This window comes from Bufo bufo, chromosome 2 (assembly GCF_905171765.1).
Source record: "Bufo bufo chromosome 2, aBufBuf1.1, whole genome shotgun sequence".
Taxonomy (NCBI): domain Eukaryota; kingdom Metazoa; phylum Chordata; class Amphibia; order Anura; family Bufonidae; genus Bufo; species Bufo bufo.
The window spans coordinates 540764816-540791980 of NC_053390.1; the positions used below are offsets into that span (position 1 = coordinate 540764816).

The following is a 27165-nucleotide window of genomic DNA, read 5'->3' on the forward strand; positions in this document are numbered from 1 at the left end:
CTTTTGCCAAGATATTTCTCTCACCCAGCCAGCATGGGTATATGTAAAAAGACACCCCAAAACACATTCCCCAACTTCTCCTGAATACAGTGATACCACATGTGTGACACTTTTTTGCAGCCTAGGTGGGCAAAGGGGCCCATATTCCAAAGAGCACCTTTAGGATTTCACAGGTCATTTACCTACTTACCACACATTAGGGCCCCTGGAAAATGCCAGGGCAGTATAACTACCCCACAAGTGACCCCATTTTGGAAAGAAGACACCCCAAGGTATTCCGTGAGGGGCATGGCGAGTTCCTAGAATTTTTTATTTTTTGTCACAAGTTAGTGGAAAATGATGATTTTTTTTTTTTTTTTTTTATTACAAAGTCTCATATTCCACTAACTTGTGACAAAAAATAAAAACTTCCATGAACTCACTATGCCCATCAGCGAATACCTTGGGGTGTCTTCTTTCCAAAATGGGGTCACTTGTGGGGTAGTTATACTGCCCTGGCATTCTAGGGGCCCAAATGTGTGGTAAGGAGTTTGAAATCAAATTCTGTAAAAAATGACCAGTGAAATCCGAAAGGTGCTCTTTGGAATGTGGGCCCCTTTGCCCACCTAGACTGCAAAAAAGTGTCACACATGTGGTATCTCCGTATTCAGGAGAAGTTGGGGAATGTGTTTTGGGGTGTCATTTTACATATACCCATGCTGGGTGAGAGAAATATCTTGGCAAAAGACAACTTTTACCATTTTTTTATACAAAGTTGTCTTTTGCCAAGATATTTCTCTCACCCAGCATGGGTATATGTAAAATGACACCCCAAAACACATTCCCCTACTTCTCCTGAGTACGGAGATACCACATGTGTGACACTTTTTTGCAGCCTAGGTGGGCAAAGGGGCCCATATTCCAAAGAGCTACTTTCGGATTTCACCAGCCATTTTTTACAGAATTTGATTTCAAACTACTTACCACACATTTGGGCCCGTAGAATGCCAGGGCAGTATAACTACCCCACAAGTGACCCCATTTTGGAAAGAAGACATCCCAAGGTATTCGCTGATGGGCATAGTGAGTTCATGGAAGTTTTTATTTTTTGTCACAAGTTAGTGGAATATGAGACTTTGTAAGAAAAAAATAAAAAAAATAAAAAATCATCATTTTCCGCTAACTTGTGACAAAAAATAAAAAGTTCTATGAACTCACTATGCCCATCAGCGAATACCTTAGGGTGTCTACTTTCCGAAATGGGGTCATTTGTGGGGTGTTTGTACTGTCTGGCCATTGTAGAACCTCAGGAAACATGACAGGTGCTCAGAAAGTCAGAGCTGCTTCAAAAAGCGGAAATTCACATTTTTGTACCATAGTTTGTAAACGCTATAACTTTTACCCAAACCATTTTTTCTTTACCCAAACATTTTATTTTTATCAAAGACATGTAGAACAATAAATTTAGAGCAAAATTTATATATGGATGTCTTTTTTTTGCAAAATTTTACAACTGAAAGTGAAAAATGTCATTTTTTTGCAAAAAAAATCGTTAAATTTCGATTAATAACAAAAAAAGTCAAAATGTCAGCAGCAATGAAATACCACCAAATGAAAGCTCTATTAGTGAGAAGAAAAGGAGGTAAAATTCATTTGGGTGGTAAGTTGCATGACCGAGCAATAAACGGTGAAAGTAGTGTAGGTCAGAAGTGTAAAAAGTGGCCTGGTCTTTCAGGGTGTTTAAGCCATGGGGGGTGAGGTGGTTAACTTAGTTACCAGAAATATACAGTGTATAGAGAGCTCTAAATAATCACTAGTCCAGGCAAAAGGAATTAGTACTCCGCCCAGCTCACTGATGTTGGGGGATGCAACAAATAGTCAACTGGAAGAAAAACTTCTGCATCCACAAGATAAAAATATTCCAGGCTTTATTTCAGTCTTCCATTAAAATCCAGCATGGAATAACTACCACTTATGCATTTCAAGCGATTAAGATATGTGCACATTTTATACAGGTAATAGCCAATCTATGAACAGCATTTAAAATACCATTGGGGGCACAATTAATAATATACAACCAACTCCTTATTAAATAGCAAAATACTGCACAATAGTCAAATTGAATACAAAACAATAGCAATGTTATTATTTAGAATTTTACACACAACTGACAAAGAAAGTTAGGGTAGGTTCACATCTGCGGCACCTAACTCTGGTAGTCTGTTCCCTCAGATGAACAGGTTGCCGGAGTTACCATATCCGACACCACCACACACAGCAGAACGCTGGCATTTATGCCGGAAACCCGCTGGATCCCCGTTGAATCCCATTATAGTCAATAAGGATCCGTTGGTGCCAGGCTATGCCAGATACGGTAATTCCAGTAGTCTGTTCCTCTTCTGGAAAAGACTACCCGACTTAAGTGTCAGAGATATGAATGTAGCTTTAAAAAAATGCCCATTAAAAACACATTGGACAGTGGGAAAATGCAGCAAGGGAAGCATCAGATAAATATATTTATGTTTACATTTATATGGACAGAGATTAACCTCCTGAATAGAGTAAACATTAAAATATAACTTTTGCGTTTCTTATAAAAAATCCGTGGCTAAACCGCATTCTAAATCGGCCGTGATAGAGCCGGAGGCTACAGACTGCACACGCACCATCAGTACCGTGCAGCATTCTTTACTTGACCTGTGTAATACAAGGCACTCACTCCTGATGAAGCGCTGCAATAGACTTATAGCAGCGCAAAAAGGCGTCAAGTGGAATGCTGCAAATTGCTGGAAGAGGAGTAGAGATCCTGCATGCGACTTTAACTAGTGCAGCCATCTCCAGCAACTGATTATGCTTTTTTGGCTAATGGCAGTGAGCTCTTTTTTGACAGAGGTGTTATAATTAGGTGTGTTTCTCCAAGGACAGGAAGCACTGCGAGCGTTTATCTGTCCGATAATACGCAGGGAAGATGATCAGATCTGACAGTGGTGTCCCTCTGTGTAGGATACTACCCCATTAGCTCTTAGGCTAGATGACCGTACATAACAGGTTGTTCCAGCTAGTACGTACAAGAAACCACATCATTCCCTGTTTAGTGGGTAGGAAGCATAAAGGAACCAAACATATGCTTCCTGTGATATATATTAATCCTCTAACCAGCCTGAAACTGATTTACATTGTGGTTTAGTCACAGAAACAAAAGTTATATTTTAACATTTTCTCTATTCAGGCGGTTAATCTCTACTATCCTTTAAACGTAAAACTTAATATCACTATCAGTTAACCAATTGTTCATATGGGCAGGTCAAAACAATGATTCTGTATGGGGGACGAGCAATGGCATTAGCGATTGCTCCTTCTCATACTGTGGAGGAGATCGCTGCATGTAATAGCAGTGGTCTCCTTCACTGACGAGCAGGCGATTGCCAGAAAGAATTGCTTCCTTTCTGACAATCGCCCGTTAAATTGTTCAGTGTAAAGGGGCCTTTAGTAACACCACCATGCTGTTACCGGATAAGACCACACCATAACTTGGTAACAATACCGCTGACATAGGAATATAATAGGATATGTAGCTGATAGGCTCCCATTGTAAAATACACAAAAAACTAGACTATGTACTTTTATTGTATGGAATAGAGCCTGGTCAACTATTCATACTGCATACTGGACCAACAAAGGCCAAAAGGACAATTTTTTTGCCTCTGTCGGGGGATTCGAGCTGCATGGATATGTTTGGTGTGTACACAGGGATCTTTTCCTGGTCATACATCAAATGTAGGGTCTGAATGTGATGGAAACAGAGCCCTTGAATCTATAGTACACATATGCAAGGAATGACGAAGGGATAGGGTTCGGGGGGGGGGGGGATACTGGGAGGAGTGGAAGAGCTGAAGCTGGTAAATGAGTGGCATAGGAGGAGACAGAGCATGCGTAGTAGGGCACAAGGAGAGCTACACATACACTGCCTGCATGGCACAGAAGGAGAGGGAAGAAGAGAGGTTGAAACCAGAGCTTCAGGAGTTAAACACAGTTGGACACACATAGGAGCTGCAACTTCCAGAGGGTTGGGATCAACATCTGGGGACGGGAAGATACTTCTATGTGCTACTGACTTGTTTCCTCAGACGTGAGACTGTGCTCCCTCCGCTGATCATTTCTCACTGCAGAGAACAGGGAGGAGCATTGAATGTCTTAGTCCTGTTCTCTCCCCCACTCACTACCATGCAACTTTTGTATGAAACCCACCTTCCCCACCTGAAAAGATATTAATAGTAAGTATGGTGGAGGTGAGGAGAGAGGGTGTGGTAAAAAAATAATATGTGTAATCTTTAATATTAACAGCTAGTGCTGCCCTAGGAACTGGACCTCTAGTGCCTAGTGCTAAATACAGCCCTGCTGTCTAGCACTCCTCTTTGCTGCTTGATGTCACCCAATCAATACATTAAAGAGCACTCCAATTAGGAAATATTAAGGACTAAACAGAACTGTTTGTCTATTAAAATGTTTAATATGGAGGTTGCTCCAATACAGCATGCCATCTTTACATTTCCATTATTAGAGAACTCATTTTAATTTTCAAAATATAGATTTTGTATACCTATTTATATGTCTGTTGTTGGCACACTATTTCTAATGCCGTTCATTGATTGTCTACTACCTGTATAAAATGTGCGCTTGTCATTTGCTATGACTAAGAGCACCAAGCATGCACAAAATGTGTAAGTGGTAGTTATTTGGTGTTTGATTTTAATGGAAGCCTGAAAATAAGGCCTGGAATATTTGGATCATACAGATGCAGGAACCTTTCTTCTGATTAATTATATGCAAAATAGTGACATTAAAGAGACCAATCCAAAACTCCTAAAATGAAATAAGGATGGTCCATGCTATACTGTGTGACATAAAACACTGTACTATTGATATAGCTTTATTCAGCTGTTTTTCCATGTCATTAGGTTCTTTTTCTTACTGTTTTAGTGGATTGCAAGTTACCACCATCTAAATAGCAAAGTCAGCAGTGATGTAATTCAATTACAAAATCTCAAGGAACATGAAGATAATGATTACTATTATTATTATTATTATTATTATTATTATATCATATAGAATAACATTTCTTGACCAACCAAAACATTTTTAACCAATTTTAGAAGCTCATTATACACGTAGAAGTTGTAACATTATATTTGAACAAATGACATAGTAGAGTACAGGTATAGTTTTTGACATACCTCAGAAACGTCCCTGATGTTAATGGTTTTCTTTGTGTGTGCAACATGTCCTACAATGCCAATATCCAAAGGAAACACAATTTCGCTGTCAGGTGGTACCAGACAATCTTCCAATTTACTGTCCATCTGGATATTGAAAAGTCTTGTGGCTAACTCAGCAGTACCATTTCTTTGCCTGTACATGAAGAGACTACATCGATCTGCATGAATAAGACAACTGATTCTCCTTAGAGTCTTAAATACAACTTTTTCCATGTTTATACTTTCTTGCATGTCTTTTATAAGTTCAAAGAGGATTTCGCTTTCTTCTACCTGAACAAGTTCACGGAATGTAGCAAAATCAACAGCCAGACCTTTCCGGCCAAACGCAGTTGCTATAGTCTCTGGCTTGAGTTTCTTCTTGAAATATTTATCAGTAAATGCCGGATTCTTTTCCAAAAATGCCACCACATCCTCCTTTTTAAGACTCATTTTGAAAGATATCACCAAAGTTACAAAGAATCTTTCTTGTATAAAATATTGTGGTTTAGGTGATGAGACCCAGGCTGGCACTCTGTTAGTAACATGAGAATGTGTCAAGTGTGTATTAATCTCACTGTAATCAGCAAAGCATATACTTAATAATGCTGAAGGTGAGTCCTTGGGAGGACAGATCTGCTCAAGTCAAAAAGATCAGGTGACTCACGCTAAATCTTTCACTCACCTGTCATATTCTATCACTTCTGTTATAAATTTTGATACAAAATTCTAATTAACCAAACATGAAAAAGTACAGCATGTATCACTTTGGTGTGACTTTAACCATGAACAGTATACAGTGCATATAGTTGGACTCATTAGATGTGTCTGTGCAATGCATCTTAAACCAAGCTACTTAGGATTTAATTAAACAGGCACTCAGATGGTATTATCTGCAGCAGACATGTGACTGTTATTTGCATTCACTGGTATGAATATTTCTAGTTCCAATATTAACATGATAATATGCAATGTGTATATCATTATTAAATATGAATGTACATTACATAGGTATAATTATATGTAATGTAATTATTACTTTACTGGTTAATTATGTACTGAACGAAATAGTGTTGATATTCTATGATGCAAACAATATATTAGAATATGCATGCATTCTCTTGATGAGAATATACCAGTTTGCAAAGAAGGAAGTATGTATCAGTAACTTCTAAACAGAACACAATACTTTTTTCATTGCCCCTATATAGAGGTGAGAGAGCTTCTTGAAATTAGTTTCAGGTTTAATTCCAACAAATAGGTCAAAAAATTCCTTTCAGGTCTGAATTGATTCTACTTGAAAAAAATTATGCCTTTAACAGGGGCAGATGCCTGCCTGTCTGTATGAATACACGTTAATGTCAGAAGAAGCAGTGGCATAAACTTGAACAAGCATCCAAAAATTCTACCTTTTTTGGGAGCAGCAGCAGTACAGTGTGGATGTGGAACCCCACAGATAAGGAAGGAGATGTGCGGCTGTGTAGGAATAGTAGTAGTATTGGCAAGGCAGCAGATATGCAGCTGTGTAGGGGTAGTAGTAATGGCAGTAGCAGCTGTGGCGGTACTAGCAGCTGCAAAAATACAATATGGAACATGATGGCAGGCAGACAGTAGCAGCAAGATTAGGCCATTAATAAATAGCTGCCCTCAGTAAAGGCAGATCTTTTCATTGGCCTCAGCCAGAGGTGTGTGAAAATCCTCATGGATCCAGGCCTCATTTAAGGTAGTACAACTCTAGCAAACTGGGCCAGTTTCAGCCACTATTCCAATATGTCTGCCCAGAACTCCAGAGGGTCAGGGAACAGGATATGTGCCAGAGAAAGCTCTAAGTCCAGGTAAGACTGAACCTGGTTGTTCAGGTGGTACATATCCGTTAGCTGAGGTGTGTCAGCCTGGTGCAGCAGATGAAAAAACTGCTTCATCATGTTGATCAAACCGAATTGGCTGCTGTTGGTGCTGCTGCAGCTTTTGCTACCTGTAGCAGAGATGGTGAGAGGTCGATGTGGGGGGCACAGAGGGGCCTCCTGGTCAGACACTTGGGCAGCAGGTGTCTGCTTGGCGAAAGCCTTGGCAAGCTGCGGACAGAACGTATCCTGGTAATACAGCAATTTTACCTCCCTTTCAGTCCAGGAGAGTGTTCTTAGCCACAAATAGGGCTGAAATGCACACACACTCCTTTGGACATGGCCAGTACCTTCTACAAGCGACGTTACTTTTTCAAAAAGCACTGCACCACTAAAGTTAGCATGTGTGCCATGCAGGGAGCATGTGTTATTTGTACCCAAAAGCAGAGCAGCCACAATGTTCCTGCCATTGTCTCTGACCACCTTGTTAAACTGTAGTTGGCGGGGAGACAGTCAGTGGGAAATTTGCTGTTTGATGCAAATTAGCAACTGATCCAATGTGTGGCTTCTCTCACCAAGACTCATTTAAGACAACATGACAATACTCCTATGAAAGAAGGGAGGTGGAGTGGACTCTGCTCGGTTTCTGTTGGCAATGGGAAGAAGTCCATTAAGATGTATGTGGAGGGTGATTAAGCGCCTGATGTGGAAACCAGACAGGAGCAAACATGGAGGTGTCAATACAGTAGGACCTGGCCTCAGTGCTGTGATGATGTGTCTCTGTCCCTGGCTGTAACAGCTGCTCCTCATGTCCATGGTTGCATGCACCTCAGTTGTGATGCAGTTGAAAACTACATACAGTTACTGTGTCAACAAATATGCATTCACATAGAAATGAGTTCTACTCTACAGTACCGGAAATGTACAGTTATGTCAGTGGCCTAGGAAGAGGCTGGGCGCTCAAGGCCTCTTCTAACAGCTGATTGGCGGGGTACCAAGTGGTGTCAGGCACATGATTCTGATACAGGGATTTCTTCTAGGTACACTAGTGTGTGCTAAACAGAATCTTTGTAATAAAATTTTCAACAGTTGCTTTGAAAAAAAAGCACAATTGGACATATTGGAAACTAAACACCGAAAAAAAGAAAAATAACTACTGTAAAAATGCGCAAACCGCCAAAAACACAATCCCACACATTAGATATTAATACATCCTTTATTTCATCATAAAATGTAATTGGATTAAAAACATTACAAATATGCAGTATGAACTCACAATATAGTCACAATATAGTCAAAACCCCACCTCCCAGACACCAGGTCTGATTATCCACCAACCAACTACTAAGGGCAAGTGGTAAAATGAAACCCTTCAGTAATGTTGATTTGCTCATAAATAGATTGGGGGGAAAATACCAAACTTTACAAACTCTCACTCAAATGCATAAATCCCAAGAGTGAGAGATTAATAATAACATCAACATCTGCATATGCAGTGCAACATAATATCAGGGGCTAAAAGAAGGCATCCCTACTACAATTGTATACAAGCTTTCTACATAATGAAAAATGTATGGTAGAAAACAGACCCAGGGTCCAGGGGGTGAGCAACCACCCCGTGGTATGTTTTGTCCAGCTTCCTCCTAGGGGCACCCAGAAGAATCTGCAGCCTGTAAGTGTTTTTGTGTCAACATCTGCTTATTCTGTATATATAAGATCAGCACCAGTTTCCTAAATATCTGGATATGAATAGTAACAATAGTAGTAAGGATAAGAGCACTACTACTCCTATCCAGATATTTAGGATACTAATATTGAGATACTGATACAGATACATGTAAAAACATACTCTGTGGAAACTGAGGGGTGACTTATAAATCGGCTTTATTATTACTGTGGGCTGTAAAAGAGCCTTACAGAGGGGCCTTGCTACTGCTGGGGCACAATAGGTGGACCTTATTTCTACTAGGGGAGCTATGCGGGTATTATTACTACTGGGGTCACTGTGGGGGCATTATTATAGGGCACAATATTGAGGCATTACTACTAAAGTGGGCACTCCTGGGGACCATTCTTGATATTGGGGCTCTACAGGGGGCACTATTATTAATGAAGGCACTTTGAGAGAAAATTATTACTATTGGTGGGACTTTAGGGAGCACTTACTATGGCAGTACTATCTGTATGGCACTATTATTTTTGCAGTTTAGTATTTGGGGGCATTGTGGAGCACATTAAGCACAGTATTGCGTTTAGCAGCAGGATAATAGGTCTAGAGCACAAGGAGGAGGAGGGTGATAGAAAAGTTATGAATCTAAGATGTCTGTGTGGTAAACTCTGCAGTTACAAGATGTGGGTGAAAAATGGCGGCAAGGTGGTCTGGTCCAAAGGGAGGAGAAGAGTAAAGAGAACATCAGAGGAGACATCACTGGATGTAAGAGGTATGTATGTACAGTATAACAGCACACAGGCGCGCGCGTTCACAGGATCGGAAGGTAAGCGAGTGGATCTCCAGCCTGCCAGCGGCAATCGTTCGCTGGCAGGCTGGAGATGTGATTTTTTTAACCCCTAACAGGTATATTAGACGCTGTTTTGATAACAGCGTCTAATATACCTGCTACCAGGTCCTCTGGTGGTCCCTTTTGTTTGGATCGACCACCAGAGGACACAGGTAGCTCAGTTATAAGTAGCACCAAGCACCACACTACACTACACCCCCCCCCGTAACTTATTAACCCCTTATTCACCCCTGATCACCCCTGATCACCCCTGATCACACCATATAGACTCCCTGATCACCCCCCTGTCATTGATCACCCCCCTGTAAGGTTCCATTCAGACGTCCGTATGATTTTTACGGATCCACTGATACATGGATCGGATCCACAAAACACATACGGACGTCTGAATGGAGCCTTACAGGGGGGTGATCAATGACGGGGGTGATCACCCCATATAGACTCCTCACCCCCTGTCATTGATCACCCCCCTGTCATTGATCACCCCCCTGTAAGGCTGCATTCAGATGTCCGTATGTTTTTTACGGATCCACGGATACATGGATCGGATCCGCAAAACACATACAGACATCTGAATGGAGCCTTACAGGGGGGTGATCACCCCATATAGACTCCCTGATCACCCCCCTGTCATTGATCACCCCCCTGTCATTGATCACCCCCCTGTAAGGCTGCATTCAGATGTCCGTATGATTTTTACGGATCCACTGATACATGGATCGGATCCGCAAAACACATACGGACGTCTGAATGGAGCCTTACAGGGGGGTGATCAATGACAGGGGGGTGATCACCCCATATAGACTCCCTGATCACCCCCCTGTCATTGATCACCCCCCTGTAAGGCTGTATTCAGATGTCCGTAGGTTTTTTACGGATCCACGGATACATGGATCGGATCCGCAAAACACATACGGACATCTGAATGGAGCCTGACAGGGGGGTGATCAATGACAGGGGGGTGATCACCCCATATATACTCCCTGATCACCCCCCTGTCATTGATCACCCCCCTGTCATTGATCACCCCCCTGTAAGGCTGCATTCAGATGTCCGTATGTTTTTTACGGATCCACGGATACATGGATCGGATCCGCAAAACACATACGGACATCTGAATGGAGCCTTATAGGGGGGTGATCAATGACAGGGGGGTGATCACCCCATATAGACTCCCTGATCACCCCCCTGTCATTGATCACCCCCCTGTCATTGATCACCCCCCTGTAAGGCTCCATTCAGACATTTTTTTGGCCCAAGTTAGCGGAATTTTTTTTTTATTTCTTACAAAGTCTCATATTCCACTAACTTGTGTCAAAAAATAAAATCTCACATGAACTCACCATACCCCTCACGGAATCCAAATGCGTAAAAAAATTTTGACATTTATTTTCCAGACTTCTTCTCACGCTTTAGGGCCCCTAGAATGCCAGGGCAGTATAAATACCCCACATGTGACCCCATTTCGGAAAGAAGACACCCCAAGGTATTCGCTGAGGGGCATATTGAGTCCATGAAAGATTGAAATTTTTGTCCCAAGTTAGCGGAAAGGGAGACTTTGTGAGAAAAAAATAAATAAAAAATTTCCGCTAACTTGTGGCAAAAAAAAAAAAATTCTATGAACTCGCCATGCCCCTCATTGAATACCTTGGGGTGTCTTCTTTCCAAAATGGGGTCACATGTGGGGTATTTATACTGCCCTGGCATTTTAGGGGCCCTAAAGCGTGAGAAGAAGTCTGGGATCCAAATGTCTAAAAATGCCCTCATAAAAGGAATGTGGGCCCCTTTGCGCATCTAGGCTGCAAAAAAGTGTCACACATCTGGTATCGCCGTACTCAGGAGAAGTTGGGCAATGTGTTTTGTGGTGTCATTTTACATATACCCATGCTGGGTGAGATAAATATCTTGGTCAAATGCCAACTTTGTGACACTGCCGACATGTGTGACACTTTTTTGCAGCCTAGGTGGGCAAAGGGGCCCACATTCCAAAGAGCACCTTTCGGATTTCACAGGTCATTTACCTACTTACCACACATTAGGGCCCCTAGAATGCCAGGGCAGTATAACTACCCCACAAGTGACCCCATTTTGGAAAGAAGACACCCCAAGGTATTCTGTGAGGGGCATGGCGAGTTCCTAGAATTTTTTATTTTTTGTCACAAGTTAGCGGAAAATGATGATTTAAAAAAAAAAAAAATTTCTTACAAAGTCTCATATTCCACTAACTTGTGACAAAAAATAAAAACTTCAATGAACTCACTATGCCCATCACGAAATACCTGGGGGTGTTTTCTTTCCAAAATGGGGTCACTTGTGGGGTAGTTATACTGCCCTGTCATTTTAGGGGCCGAATGCGTGAGAAGTGGTTTGAAATCAAAATCTGTAAAAAATGGCCGGTGAAATCTGAAAGGTGCTCTTTGGAATGTGGGCCCCTTTGCCCACCTAGGCTGCCAAAAAGTGTCACACATCTGGTATCCCCGTACTCAGGAGAAGTTGGGCAATGTGTTTTGGGGTGTCTTTTTACATATACCCATGCTGGGTGAGAGAAATATCTTGGCAAAAGAAAACTTTTCCCATTTTTTTATACAAAGTTGGCATTTGACCGAGATATTTCTCTCACCCAGCATGGGTATATGTAAAATGACACCCCAAAACACATTGCCCAACTTCTCCTGAGTACGGCAATACCAGATGTGTTACACTTTTTTGCAGCCTAGGTGGGCAAAGGGGCCCACATTCCAAAGAGCACCTTTCGGATTTCACCGGCCATTTTTTACAGATTTTGATTTCAAACTACTTTGCACGCATTTGGGCCCCTAAAATGCCAGGGCAGTATAACTACCCCACAAGTGACCCCATTTTGGAAAGAAGACACCCCAAGGTATTTCGTGATGGGCATAGTGAGTTCATGGAAGTTTTTATTTTTTGTCACAAGTTAGTGGAATATGAGACTTTGTAAGAAAAAGAAAAAAATCATCATTTTCCGCTAACTTGTGACAAAAAATAAAAAATTCTAGGAACTCGCCATGCCCCTCACGGAATACCTTGGGGTGTCTTATTTCCAAAATGGGGTCACTTGTGGGGTAGTTATACTGCCCTGGCATTCTAGGGGCCCTAATGTGTGGTAAGTAGTTTGAAATCAAAATCTGTAAAAAATGGCCAGTGAAATCCGAAAGGTGCTCTTTGGAATGTGGGCCCCTTTGCCCACCTAGGCTGCAAAAAAGTGTCACACATGTGGTATCTCCGTACTCAGGAGAAGTTGGGCAATGTGTTTTGGGGTGTCATTTTACATATACCCATGCTGGGTGAGAGAAATACAGTGGAGGAAATAATTATTTGACCCCTCACTGATTTTGTAAGTTTGTCCAATGACAAAGAAATGAAAAGTCTCAGAACAGTATCATTTCAATGGTAGGTTTATTGTAACAGTGGCAGATAGCACATCAAAAGGAAAATCGAAAAAATAACTTTAAATAAAAGATAGCAACTGATTTGCATTTCATTGAGTGAAATAAGTATTTGAACCCTCTAACAAAAAAAGACTTAATACTTGGTGGAAAAACCCTTGTTTGCAAGCACAGAGGTCAAACGTTTCTTGTAATTGATGACCAAGTTTGCGCACATTTTAGGAGGAATGTTGGTCCACTCCTCTTTGCAGATCATCTCTAAATCCCTAAGGTTTCGAGGCTGTCTCTGTGCAACTCTGAGCTTGAGCTCCCTCCATAGGTTTTCGATTGGATTAAGGTCCGGAGACTGACTAGGCCACTCCATGACCTTAATGTGCTTCTTGTTGAGCCACTCCTTTGTTGCCTTTGCTGTATGTTTTGGGTCATTGTCGTGCTGGAACACCCATCCACGACCCATTTTCAGTTTCCTGGCAGAGGGAAGGAGGTTGTCGCTCAGGATTTCACGATACATGGCTCCGTCCATTTTCCCGTTAATGCGAATAAGTTGTCCTGTGCCCTTAGCAGAAAAACACCCCCAAAGGAAAATGTTTCCACCCCCATGCTTGACGGTGGGGACGGTGTTTTGGGGGTCATAGGCAGCATTTTTCTTCCTCCAAACACAGCGAGTTGAGTTAATGCCAAAGAGCTCTATTTTGGTCTCATCAGACCACAGCACCTTCTCCCAGTCACTCTCTGAATCATTCAGGTGTTCATTGGCAAACTTCAGACGGGCCTGCACATGTGCCTTCCTGAGCAGGGGGACCTTGCGAGCCCTGCAGGATTTTAATCCATTGCGGTGTAATGTGTTTCCAATGGTTTTCTTGGTGACTGTGGTCCCTGCTAATTTGAGGTCATTAACTAACTCCTCCCGTGTAGTTCTTGGATGCTTTTTCACCTTTCTCAGAACCATTGACACCCCACGAGGTGAGATCTTGCGTGGAGCCCCAGAGCGAGGTCGATTGATGGTCATTTTGTGCTCCTTCCATTTTCGAACAATCGCACCAACAGTTGTCACCTTCTCTCCCAGCTTCTTGCTAATGGTTTTGTAGCCCATTCCAGCCTTGTGCAGGTCTACAATTTTGTCTCTGACATCCTTGGACAGCTCTTTGGTCTTTCCCATGTTGGAGAGTTTGGAGTCTGCTTGATTGATTGATTCTGTGGACAGGTGTCTTTTATACAGGTGACTAGTTAAGACAGGTGTCCTTAATGAGGGTGACTAATTGAGTAGAAGTGTCTAACCACTCTGTGGGAGCCAGAACTCTTAATGGTTGGTAGGGGTTCAAATACTTATTTCACTCAATGAAATGCAAATCAGTTGCTATCTTTTATTTAAAGTTATTTTTTCGATTTTCCTTTTGATGTGCTATCTGCCACTGTTACAATAAACCTACCATTGAAATGATACTGTTCTGAGACTTTTCATTTCTTTGTCATTGGACAAACTTACAAAATCAGTGAGGGGTCAAATAATTATTTCCTCCACTGTATCTTGGCAAAAGACAACTTTTCCCATTTTTTTATACAAAGTTGGCATTTGACCAAGATATTTCTCTCACCCAGCATGGGTATATGTAAAATGACACCCCAAAACACATTGCTCAACTTCTCCTGAGTACGGAGATACCACATGTGTGACACTTTTTTGCAGCCTAGGTGGGCAAAGGGGCCCACATTCCAAAGAGCACCTTTCGGATTTCACCGGCCATTTTTTACAGATTTTGATTTCAAACTACTTACCACACATTAGGGCCCCTAGAATGCCAGGGCAGTATAACTACCCCACAAGTGACCCCATTTTGGAAAGAAGACACCCCAAGGTATTCGCTGATGGGCATAGTGAGTTCATAGAAGTTTTTATTTTTTGTCACAAGTTAGTGGAATATGAGACTTTGTAATAAAAAAATAAAAAATAAAAAATCATCATTTTCCGCTAACTTGTGACAAAAAATAAAAAGTTCTATGAACTCACTATGCCCATCAGCGAATACCTTAGGGTGTCTACTTTCCGAAATGGGGTCATTTGTGGGGTGTTTGTACTGTCTGGCCATTGTAGAACCTCAGGAAACATGACAGGTGCTCAGAAAGTCAGAGCTGCTTCAAAAAGCGGAAATTCACATTTTTGTACCATAGTTTGCAAACGCTATAACTTTTACCCAAACCATTTTTTTTTTACCAAAACATTTTTTTTTTATCAAAGACATGTACAACAATACATTTAGAGAAAAAATTATATATGGATGTCGGTTTTTTTTGCAAAATTTTACAACTGAAAGTGAAAAATGTCATTTTTTTGCAAAAAAAATCTTTAAATTTCGATTAATAACAAAAAAAGTAAAAATGTCAGCAACAATGAAATACCACCAAATGAAAGCTCTATTAGTGAGAAGAAAAGGAGCTAAAATTCATTTGGGTGGTAAGTTGCATGACCGAGCAATAAACGATGAACGTAGGGTAGGTCAGAAGTGTAAAAAGTGGCCTGGTCATTAAGGGTGTTTAAGCTAGGGGGGCTGAAGTGGTTAAGCACAGTATTTCGTTTAGCAGCAGGATAATAGGTCAAATAGCCCTTACTTTCAAAGTTTTCCCAATTTTTCGGCTGACTGACTGACCTTCATTTCTTAAAGTAATGATGGCCACTCGTTTTTCTTTACTTAGCTGCTTTTTTCTTGCCATAATACAAATTCTAACAGTCTATTCAGTAGGACTATCAGCTGTGTATCCACCTGACTTCTCCTCAACGCAACTGATGGTCCCAACCCCATTTATAAGGCAAGAAATCCCACTTATTAAACCTGACAGGGCACACCTGTGAAGTGAAAACCATTTCAGGGGACTACCTCTTGAAGCTCATCAAGAGAATGCCAAGAGTGTGCAAAGCAGTAATCAAAGCAAAAGATGGCTACTTTGAAGAACCTAGAATATGACATATTTTTAGTTGTTTCACACTTGTTTGTTATGTATATAATTCCACATGTGTTAATTCATAGTTTTGATGCCTTCAGTGTGAATCTACAATTTTCATAGTCATGAAAATAAAGAAAACTCTTTGAATGAGAAGGTGTGTCCAAACTTTTGGTCTGTACTGTACGTTCCATCGTTTACTAGACACAGAAACCTTAGGCATTATCTTCCTACAGCGGCATCGTGTATATTAAATGAACCCATGGCCATTACTGCTGTGAAAGCTTATGACGGCACTCATGTGTAGACGACTCAAGTGCTCAGTTTCTAAATACACTCTTTTTTCATCCAATTCATGTGTGTGTTCTCTCACAATTAGACAGGCACACATCAGAGAAAAGGATTACACATAGATTTTATGTAATGGATTAAAGTTAAGCTTCTTACTGTGCCCCATGGACCAAAATAACTACTTAGGTAGACTGGGGGCTTATTATTTAAAGCAGAAAGTGATGTTTATTTTAATCTGTAAAGTCTTCACTTCACATCCATAGATGATCAGGTAAGTCCACTAAAATGAAGGCAGCATTGATGTGTAGGCATGTTTGGTTTTATTCTACAAGACCCATTTTTTTGTATATTATCATACATTGTGTTTATAGGTATTATCACCTAATATTTTATTAAAATTATTGTTATAGGTTAACATATTGGCTAGGGCCATAATTTCCATTAGGCACAAGAGAAGCATGTCTATCGGTGGCTCTGGGTAAAATATGCATGGTTCTCGTGGTCCAGTAGGCTTTTTAAAGACTATTTACAGTACAAGCAATGTAGCTCTATATCGTGGTCTCTCATTTTATATTACAATTTTACTTTGTTTTGGGATGACCACTGTACATTAAAAATGTTGTGTTGAGAGCATAACTCTATGAAAAACTAGTATTTGGTTCTAAAGCCCACATAGTGTAAGTCCAAAATAAGAAATAATTAAGATGGAAGAAACTAAGCAGATCACTAATACAGATAAAGAACATCCTTAACATATAATTTTTAACATATAACAGTCAGAGATAGCTGCCCTAACCTGGTGTCCACCGGACCATCTCATCTTACCAGAGGTACAAAGCAGCACATTATGTGTAGTACAATACTATACTGTAGAGAGGCGCTGGCCTTGTCTCTAACATTAATATTGGTGATCAGGAAGTTATTAGTGCTCATTAGGAAGCCATAACTTCTTATTTTTCTGTCAATGTAGCTGTATAAAAAGTTATTTTTTTGCAGGTTGAGTTTATTTTTCAATTCTGGAGTATATATCATTTATTGAATAACTTTTATTAATCTTTCAAGGGGTGGTATGCAAAACAAAACCCTGCAATTCTGCCATTGTAACCATTTTCTAACGGTCCATTTTAATACAATAATCCAAAATATCAGTATTTTTTTATTTATTTAGGTTTACTCTTTTGTGATGATTACTATTGCACAGTAAAATATGTTTTATGGAATTATTTTGGTCAGTCAGTATGGGGGATTATTTTTTGCAGATTTAGTTGTAGTTTTTCTTGGTACCGCATTAGGGCATAGATGGGCTGACAAATACCTTAGATGGCAAAATTGCTATTGACTAATGGGTTCAATGGATGAGAGATTGGAGGTTCCTCTGATCCCAGTCTTTACAGCATAAGTCCCAGGAGTAATTGACAGCAGAAGCTGAACCCTTGCAATCCCGTGATGTACATAGAAGCATGGAGCCTTTAGACAAAGGATTCCATGACAAGCATTTGGGGGTTAAAGGTAACCTCCAATTAATAAAGCAAAAACTCTAGTTTTTAGTAAACCTTTACATGCTCATGATCCTTTGCTGCAGCCTGATGCTCTGAGCTTGTGGCAAGAACATTTGCTGAATATTTGTACACGATGATCAGACTGCAGCCATGTCCAATAAAAATGAGAACTGGGGAGGACGGTGGGATATCACTAAAATGTCAGAAAAATGTTTCCATGATTTAGAATGGTCTATTTAATGTGTACGTTAAAAAAGATATATTTGACGAACATTCTAAATAATGCCATTATATGACAGAAAGAGTCCCCAATGGACCTCATCAATTTTAATGTGGTCAGCTGAGGTTTTCATTATTTCTATAGATAGTAAAGCATTAGTTAAACCCAATGGAACTCCCAATGGAGACTCTGAAAGCACTGTGAACAGAAAGCTCCTGAAATCTGTATCTGAGTATAAATTGGTTATGCCTTGTGTGTTCCGAATGAGACAGCCATGCCTAAAAATGAATGGCTAAATCAGAACATTCACAAAAACATCCTGTTTCTGTACCCCAAATTCATACATAGATTCATTGCATATGCGGGTAAAACCATTTAAACTTTATTAGTTATTTATACAGCACCAACATATTCCGCAGGCTCAGTTAGCCTATCGGAAAGTTTTTGGAGTGCGGGATGAAATTGGAACAAATCCATACAAACACAGGGAGAACTTACAACCTTCATCCAGATTTTGCCCGTGGCGAGATTCAAACCCAGGACCTCAAAGCTGCAGGGCAGGGCAACAGTGCTAACCACTGAGTCAACTGTGAACTACTTTATCGTTCACAAATTTTGTATTGTAATATATCAACTCTGGAAGTCACCTTGATAATGAAATCAATGACCTTCTTTAGATAAGATGAAGACAAATTATAGCGATCAACATTTAATCCTGTACTAATTAAATATTAAGAATTCGATTTTTGCTAAGTAATTAGAATTATTCGATAGCAATTCAATTATATTATTTATACACTTTACTAGATCAATAGAGAAGGTTACCATTATATAAGGTGTTTTTTTGTGAATATCCCATCTTCTTTTTACAGTAATTATGATTGCATTACCCATACCATTGGAGGTTGTCATCTTTCTCTTCTTCCTTCCAAGTCTTATTGTTTTTTTTACCAATTAAGTTGCTTTTTTATGCATACAACTATCATACCAGTATAATGAGGCATAAAAGAACTACAGGGCATATGAGAAGCACATCTAAACTATCTTGCATAATTTATTTAGCATCTTAAGCAGAGTAGTTGCTTGAAATCCAAATGCAAAAAATGTATTACCTGTTATCTTGTACCTTGGGCTTCCTCAGACACCAAGGCCCAAGCGGTGACTCTGCAACCTCTGTACACCTTGTAGCTATGTTGCAGATTTTTGCAGCGATCTATTAGATAACAGACTTGCACACCATTTAACCTCTACCACTAAGAATTGCTAAATGATAAAAAAAATTGCTTTCTTCCAGAATGAATAATTTCAAGTACGTCTTTATTACTGCACTTCTCACCATCATTGAGCAATGCAAGGCCCAATCTTGTGTGGTTGATACTCTAAAAGTGAAAGAAGACTTTGATGTGAAAAGGGTAAGATTACAGGACTAGATGTATTGTTTTGTTAGTTTATTATATGGAGGCAAAAGTATAGCAATAGTATAGTGTCTGTGATCTATGTTACTAGTCGATTAGTTAAAACTGCATAACAGCAGTCTAATAATATAGTAAAAATATCATGGCCTAAATGTCTTATAATTAAAAAATATATCTAAAAACATAACACAATATATTCCTCGTCTAATACACTTATTTTCTATTAATTTGTCTGCAAAGTTGTTTTTTCTGTATAATTGCATTTTATGGACGTTTCTACCTTTTATCTCACTTCCCATATACTTTTTTAACTACTGCATATGGATCTTAATGGGGTTATTTATTTTTAAAAAAAAATGCACATGACAAGTAGAGTAGGATTCCTATCTGTCTGGGACTAGTTGCGTAGACATATGCCCAATGGATTAATTTGTAAAATAAAAAAAAGGTAACCCTGGCATTGCCCAGAAGACTGTCCTGTCGGATTGTACATTTTTGTTTTAGAACAGAAATGTTGTGGTAAAAATATTGCAGATTTGGGAGCTTTTGATGCATTAACGAGGTTCTGTCACCAGGTTTATGCTGCCATATTTGAGTAACTGCGTATCTGAGTAACTGCACTCCCTGATTATAGCAGTGTGTCATTAGTCAGTATACAGCAGTTCTCAAAAAACGGTGATTCAGTTTTGGTGAAGCGACATGGAATGACCCAGGTTTTATGACAAACATAATAACAGTTTTACAGGGTTAATGTGTCAAAAATGTTTTCTTCTTGCCATGCTCAGCCACTGTTTGCTATTCAGATAAAGGAAATTACAAGAGACTACATTGCTCTCTTGGTATCAAAGACAGGTAAATGGACAGCTTGTTGGTCTACAGTGTGAGAATCCCACCAAACAACCATCCTATATCTGAGTAGCATGTACCTTTGTCAGTACCCTGATGGTGTAAGGGGCACTTTGGGGATTAATCACAGTAGTGTCTGCAATTTAAGTTTTCTGTAGTTTTAACAAAACTGTTATTTTATCTATTCACACTTCATGATTTGTATGGTTGGGTCTAAATTTTTTGTGTGTGCATTTGTTAATCAGTTCAAACCGGCCCATATATTCGCCTTCCTGATCAGGCACATTTTCCTTTTTTTAGTACATGTATCTTCAAAAGCTATAGCATTTTTTCTGTTTGGTCATTTAACCCCTTCCCCACATCTGTTGTACATACATGGGACAGTGATTGAGCAGGCACAGAAGTTGTGCTCACACAATCACAGCATGATTGCAGAAGGCTCCCACTGTAACTGCCAATCCCAGCCATTTAAACCCTTAGAGGCAGTCACTGCTGTCGCATCTAAGTGATTTACAGAGGAAGGGTCTTTCTCTCACACCTCATTGGCTCCCTGGTGTTGGAATTGCTGTGTTTTCTTTATTCAGCTTCCTAAAAACTAAATCAAAAGCAATCAAAAAATTATATGTACCCCAACATGGCACCAATGAAAATAACAACTCATTATGCAGTATACATTATAATAGTCCAAATGTAATAGTTTGGCCATTTTTAGATACAGTGATGCCAATAATATTTCTTTTTTATTGTTTACTTATTTTTAGATGTAAAATTGGGAAAGGGGTTATTAGAATTTTTAATATTTGTGTTATTATATAACAACATTTGGCATGCTTTTTATCTGATTGCCACTTGTGAGAAAAATGGGTTTAAAACTACATATAATTGAAATAAAATGTAATTTTTCAAATCTTAATCTTAATAAAAACACATGTGGGCTCAAAACAATGACTATAACCCAAGGTGAATTACTTCAGAGTTTTAGTTTCCAAAATGGGGTCACTTTGGAGTTTTCTACTCTATGGGTACTTTAGGCTCTCTGCAAACGTGACATAGTACCTAAAAACAACCCCAGAAAAATCTGCGCTCCAAAAGCCAAATAGTACTCATTCCCTTCTACACTCATTTGCCCATACAGCCGTTTAAGACCATAAATTGGGTATTTCTGTATTCAGGTGAAATCATATAACAAATTGTGGGTTACTTTTTCTTCTATTAAATGTTGTGAAAATGAAAAATGTAGGGCTGAAGCAATGTTTTATTGGAAAAATAAAATTTTTCATTTTCGCAACCCAGTGTTAATAAGTTCATTGAAACACCTGTAGGGTCAAAAAACACTCAGTACATCCCTAAGGGGGTTTGATTCCAAAATGGGATAATTTATTGGGGGGGTTTTATTAGATCAGTACTTTAAGGTCTCTGAAAATGTGACACATCCACCAAAAGCCATTCCAGCAAAATCTGCCCCCCAGAGGCCAAACAGTTCTTCTTCCCTTCTGAGCCCTTATGTGCCATACAGCAGTTTACAAACAAATATTAAAGGGAGTCTGTCACCACATTTCAGCATATTAGACCGATCAAATAGCCTTGTATGATACACCCAGAACTTAAAAACGTTACCTTTGTTGTCGAAAACGGACCTTTCTTTTACCAGAAAATGAACTTATAAAGTTATGTAAATGAGCCCTCTCAAGTGCCCAGGGCGGTCTCTCAATCCTCGGAGCCCCAGGCAGCACCTCCTCAACGGCTCATAACCCCGCCCTCCGTGTCCCTCTGCCCGCCCGTTTACTCCCCTCCCCTGTCCTTTTCCACTGCGGCTGTGCGGTCCAAATCGTAGCGGGCGCATGCGCAGTAGGTATTGCGATGCCCTGCCAGGAGCGGGTATCGCATTGCGCATGCGCCCGCTACGATTTTGACCGCGCAGCCGCTGTGGAAAAGGATAGGGGAGGGGAGTAAACGGGCGGGCAGAGGGACACGGAGGGCGGGGTTATGAGCCGTTGAGGAGGTGCTGCCTGGGGCTCCGAGGATTGAGAGACCGCCCTGGGCACTTGAGAGGGCTCATTTACATAACTTTATAAGTTCATTTTCTGGTAAAAGAAAGGTCCGTTTTCGACAACAAAGGTAACGTTTTTAAGTTCTGGGTGTATCATACAAGGCTATTTGATCGGTCTAATATGCTGAAATGTGGTGACAGACTCCCTTTAAGTGTTGCCATATTCAGGAGAGAATGTATAACAAATTGTGAGGTGTTTTTCTCCTATTACTACTGCTAAAGCAGCATTTTATTTGAAAAAAATGTAATTTTACATTTTCTCTTTGTTTTGAGGGGTCTTTCGGCTTCTTTGAGGGATCTTTCAGAGGTGTTTATAATGATTTTGCTGCTCAAGGCCTCTGCAAAACTAACACAGTGCCTGAAAAACATCCTTATGAAATAAAGACCCTACAATCCATAAAGTGTACCTTCATTTATGTGGACTATGTTTGAGTCAATTAGCACAGTTGGGGATCACATATGGGAAATTTCTATAAACTGCAGAATCAGAGTAATAAATATTGAGGTTTGTATTGCTGTCAAAACTTGCTGCGTTACAGGAAAAATGAATTAAAATGGAAAAATGTGCAAAAAATTTGAAATTTTAAAACTTCACCTTCATTTTATTTTAATTTATGTGGAACACCTAAAGGAACAATAAAGTTTTAAAATTCAGCTTTGAATGATTTAAGGGGCACAGTTTCTAAAATTCTAGCCTTCTACTATCCTACAATTCTTTTTCCTACAATAATTTTATTTTATTTTTTTCTTTGGATGTGGAATTATAGTCCTGATTTTTTTGTTTAATACTTTTGTCCTACATATTGTAATCTAAGGTTTGACCACAACATGTGATTAGTGGTCATTTTTAGACTACATAAACTTTCCCTCTACCAAAAAAGAAAATATTGCACATTTAGGATCCTTAAAAACATGAAATTCGGGAATTTTTCTTTACCCCTAAGAAAATGGCAGAATAACATCTTAAAGTTGTTTTTCGCACCTACATGATGTCTTTTTGTATACAGTGTATACCACTATGTCTTACCACTAGCATTTTCCTCGTGGCATTTTTTCCCCTTTAGAGAAGGTGATGGCTAAACAAAATGGCAATTGCTATAGAATGCTGCATTTTTGAAAAGAAGCAGAAAGAAGCAGGTGCAGAAAAATGTCACAAAAAAGCTGTGTGTGAAAGCACCCTAAAAAGTTTTTTACAAAATCAGATCATTGGCAGAAAAGAATTGGATTGTGCCATTTAGTAAAGTATCATTGTATCAGGCCAACAGCCAAAGAAAGGGAAACTGGTGTAACTCAATCGAGGTGTGCCTCTTCATAAAAGCAAAAATATCCAAGTAGGATGTTGGTTTTTCAAGTAAAATGTCCATAAATACAGTAAGATGTCCCACAATCATACTAGTAGTGTAGATTGTACATCATTCATTTGGTTTATGGTTATTTTTCCATCCTTCTATATAGTATGGAGGAAAATGGTATGCCGTTGGAAAAAAAGAACCAGAAGGCCTCTTCCTTCAGGATAACATCTCTGCTGAGTATACAGTAGATGAAGATGGTACAATGACTGCATCTTCAAAAGGCAGAGTTAAGCTTTTTGGGTAAGAAATACCTTTAACAAAGTTCACAATCAGTGAATCACACTCGACCCACAATATAAGTAAAAAATAAATAATTGGGAAAAAATAACCATTTAGAATTGATTTATTGAAAATGTATTGATAATTTCATTTCTAGGTTTTGGCTTATCTGTGCAGATATGGCTGCTCAGTATTCAGTACCAGACCCAACCACACCAGCCAAAATGTATATGACCTACCAGGGACTGGCTAGCTACTTATCAAGTGGAGGTAAGTTAAAATCCATTCTGCTAAGCAAAGTTACTTGAATCCATGGACTATTGAGTTTTAAGGGAGGAGGCCATGCGTAAACTCATTTAACCCAGTTGGTAGGGTAAAAAAGATTCTGAGAAAGCCATAGTTCTAAACAGCCAAAAAGATCTAATACTATAAATATGTTATAACTTAGCAAAAGACCTAAATGTATATTCTTTGTAGTATTGTCAGTGAATATTGTTAAATTTTCCTCTTTAAATACTAAAGTAAATTAGAAAATGACATAATTAGAGATGATCGAATCAAAGCTGACGAAGTGGAATTCGATTCGAATTTCACAAATTATTCGATTCACACCGAATCCGAATTTCCTCACGCTTCGTGGTAACAAATCGCATTTTTTCCTAAAATGGCTGCTGCACATGTGAGGACATGGAGCAAGGAACTCTGGGAAGGCGGGATCAACCATAATGCCATGCATGCAGCCAATCAGCAGCCAGCCAGCCCTGTGATGTCACAGCCCTATAACTAGCCTCAGCCATCTTGGATTCTGCCATTTTCCAGAGTACTTAGTGCAGGGAGAGACGTCAGCAGGCGCTAGGGACAGTGCTAGAAAAAACTTCATTGTGCTAAAAAAAACTATTTGCAAGTTCAGGGAAAGATTATTCAAGGTGTAGGGAAAGGAAAGGGAGAAATCACTCCACAGCATTTATGTAGAACAGGGTTCTGTAGGGGAGCTTACAGCCTAAGTAATAGGAACAATCCTATTACACCTTGCTGCACTGAGTGGGGACCCAAATGCCATTATAAAGCTCTGTAATTACAGCAAACTGTTCTTGTTATTGGGGTGTAAGTTCAGTTTGATACAGCCATTAACAGAGTTTATTACAAGGAAATATTTCCATGTCTTATTTGCCTTTGTGCGGTGCAGTTATATGTTCTAAAGAACCACACTTCGTGTGGTGAAGTACGAAAATTACAGGCCTTTTTGTTGTGTATTAGTGGCAAAAGAAAAATATATTTGCCGCTCAGCGGTGCAGTTATATGTTCTAAAGCCCTTTTTTTGGTGTTTTAGTGGCAAAAGTAAAATATATTTGCCGTTCAGCGGTGCAGTTATATGTTCTAAAGCCCTTTTTGTTGTGTATTAGTGGCAAAAGCAAAATATATTTGCCATTCAGCGATGTAGTTATATGTTCTAAAGCCCTTTTTGTCGTGTATTAGTGGCAAAAGTAAAATAAAATATATTTGCCGTTCAGCGGTGCAGTTATATGTTCTAAAGCCCTTTTTGTCGTATATTAGTGGCAAAATGAAAATATATTTGCAGTTCAGCAGTACAGTTATATGTTCTAAAGCCTTCTGTGGCGTGTATAAGTGGAAAAAAATTAGGGGCCTGTAACGAATGTAACGGATCACCTGGTACACCGACCGGGTACCTCCGTTGAATGAATGCTCCTAGTGCTTTCCGAGGACTCCAAGCACTCCACTTGACGCCGTACGCACTGCAGACCCCACGAACCGCCGAAGCTTGGTTGAGGTCTCACCGTCTCCTACCCACCCTGGACCTACGACAAGGCTCCAGGCTCCAGTGGGTGGACCTCTCCTAAAACCAGAGATCAGGAACAGCCCTTAAAAGAGCTAGTAGTTATAGCCAGGGGAGTATACACGTATAGCAATCCCCACACACATGAGACGAGGCTCTATGTTGAAGGTGAAACAGGAACTGACTGTACTTCACGTACAGCCTCTTTTATTCACAAACCAAAAACATAGTACTGCCCACAGGGGTTTGAAATACAACCAATCAGTAATTAACAACACATACAATGTAACTACAGCAACCAATCGTTCACGCCCCCAGAGGACCAGAATGAAGACTGGGACATAGGACAACATATCCCCACAATGCATCATGGTCTCCTCCCCTCTGTCTGGAGACAACCTGAGGAGCAATCCAATTATCTCTCAGAACAAAGGGAGATCGCCAATACACATGTAGATACAACAGGACAGACATCACCATTTAAACACACAATAGGACAATGGCACAATAGAAACACACCCAGCATTTTCCTCCCAAGCTGACAAGTTACAATTATTATAGATTGTTACAACTTTGTGAGTTTACATTGGCCATACATATAACTTACATTAATTCAAACAGTATAACGTGGGGACAAACCTATCCAAAATTCACTTGAATCGGTTCAGGGGTTTAAAAGTTAGTATGGGCCATAATCCTGGGGCAAGAGGCCAGCAGCCAGTCCTCTCCAAAACCCAGTGGCGAGGTCGGTTTCGCCACACATCTCCCCCTCCCAGGGAAGACTAACCAGATACCTGACCTCACGGTCAGTACCTGAGTTAGTCTGGCAGTCCAACCACAACCCAATACTGGACCTGTTGAATCTTGGGGCCTGTTCTGTATGTCCCCAGCTGTTGAGTGGGCATCTGCTACTCCTCGCTTCCTTGTGGTTCTCCAGCTTGGAGCTGTAGGTACTTGGTGGGCAGAGGCCGACTGCGCTCTGCCCAGATGCCAGCTCTTCCGCTGGGGTAGCCTGTGGGAAGTCCGGCTCTGGAGAAGAGGATAGGGGAGGGCAGAGGCCGACTGCGCTCTGCCCAGATGCCAGCGCTTCCACTGGGGTAGCCTGTGGAAAGTCAGCCTCTGGAGAAGAGGATATAGGAGGGCAGAGGCCGACTGCGCTCTGCCCAGATGCCAGCTCTTCCGCTGGGATGTGGTCAGGGAATCCTATCCCGAGGACCTTGTTGCAGATCGGCTGTGGAGAGGAGGAATCGCTTACCTCCTCCTCCTGGCATTCCTGCAGGGTTGGTGGGGGATATGAACCAGCCGTCCAGCATCCCGGTAGGCCTGGTGCAGAGACCACGGTCCCATCTGCACCATCAGGGTTAGGGGTGCTGTCCCCCTGTGGTTGGGGAGAGAGATCAGTGGGTATCGCAGGCTCATCCCCTGCCCCCAGAACTCGGTTGGGAAGTACCTGGGAAGGGGAGGGCTCGCTTACCTCCTCCTCCTGGTATCCCTGCGGAGATGGCTGGAGATCTGGACCGACCGTCCAGCATCTCTGTAG

General features: G+C 40.4%; 2 protein-coding genes across 2 annotated transcripts in view; one reads left to right on the forward strand and one right to left on the reverse strand.

Annotated features, from left to right (window-relative positions):
* The window catches only part of LOC120990963 (rod cGMP-specific 3',5'-cyclic phosphodiesterase subunit beta-like), a 100230-nt gene extending 94537 nt beyond the window's left edge, over nucleotides 1–5693 (reverse strand). The window contains exon 1 of the mRNA XM_040419854.1: nucleotides 5214–5693. Coding sequence (XP_040275788.1) covers nucleotides 5214–5684 — 471 coding nt within the window. The 5' untranslated portion in view covers nucleotides 5685–5693. The remainder of the gene's footprint in view (nucleotides 1–5213) is intronic.
* A 3745-nt stretch (nucleotides 5694–9438) lies between these two features.
* Nucleotides 9439–27165, forward strand: part of LOC120991672 (purpurin-like) — a 30293-nt gene continuing 12566 nt past the window's right edge. Inside the window, exons 1-4 of the mRNA XM_040420470.1 lie at nucleotides 9439–9516; nucleotides 19243–19360; nucleotides 23715–23851; nucleotides 23988–24100. Of these exons, the coding sequence (XP_040276404.1) occupies nucleotides 19244–19360; nucleotides 23715–23851; nucleotides 23988–24100 (367 nt within the window). The 5' untranslated portion in view covers nucleotides 9439–9516; nucleotide 19243. The remainder of the gene's footprint in view (nucleotides 9517–19242; nucleotides 19361–23714; nucleotides 23852–23987; nucleotides 24101–27165) is intronic.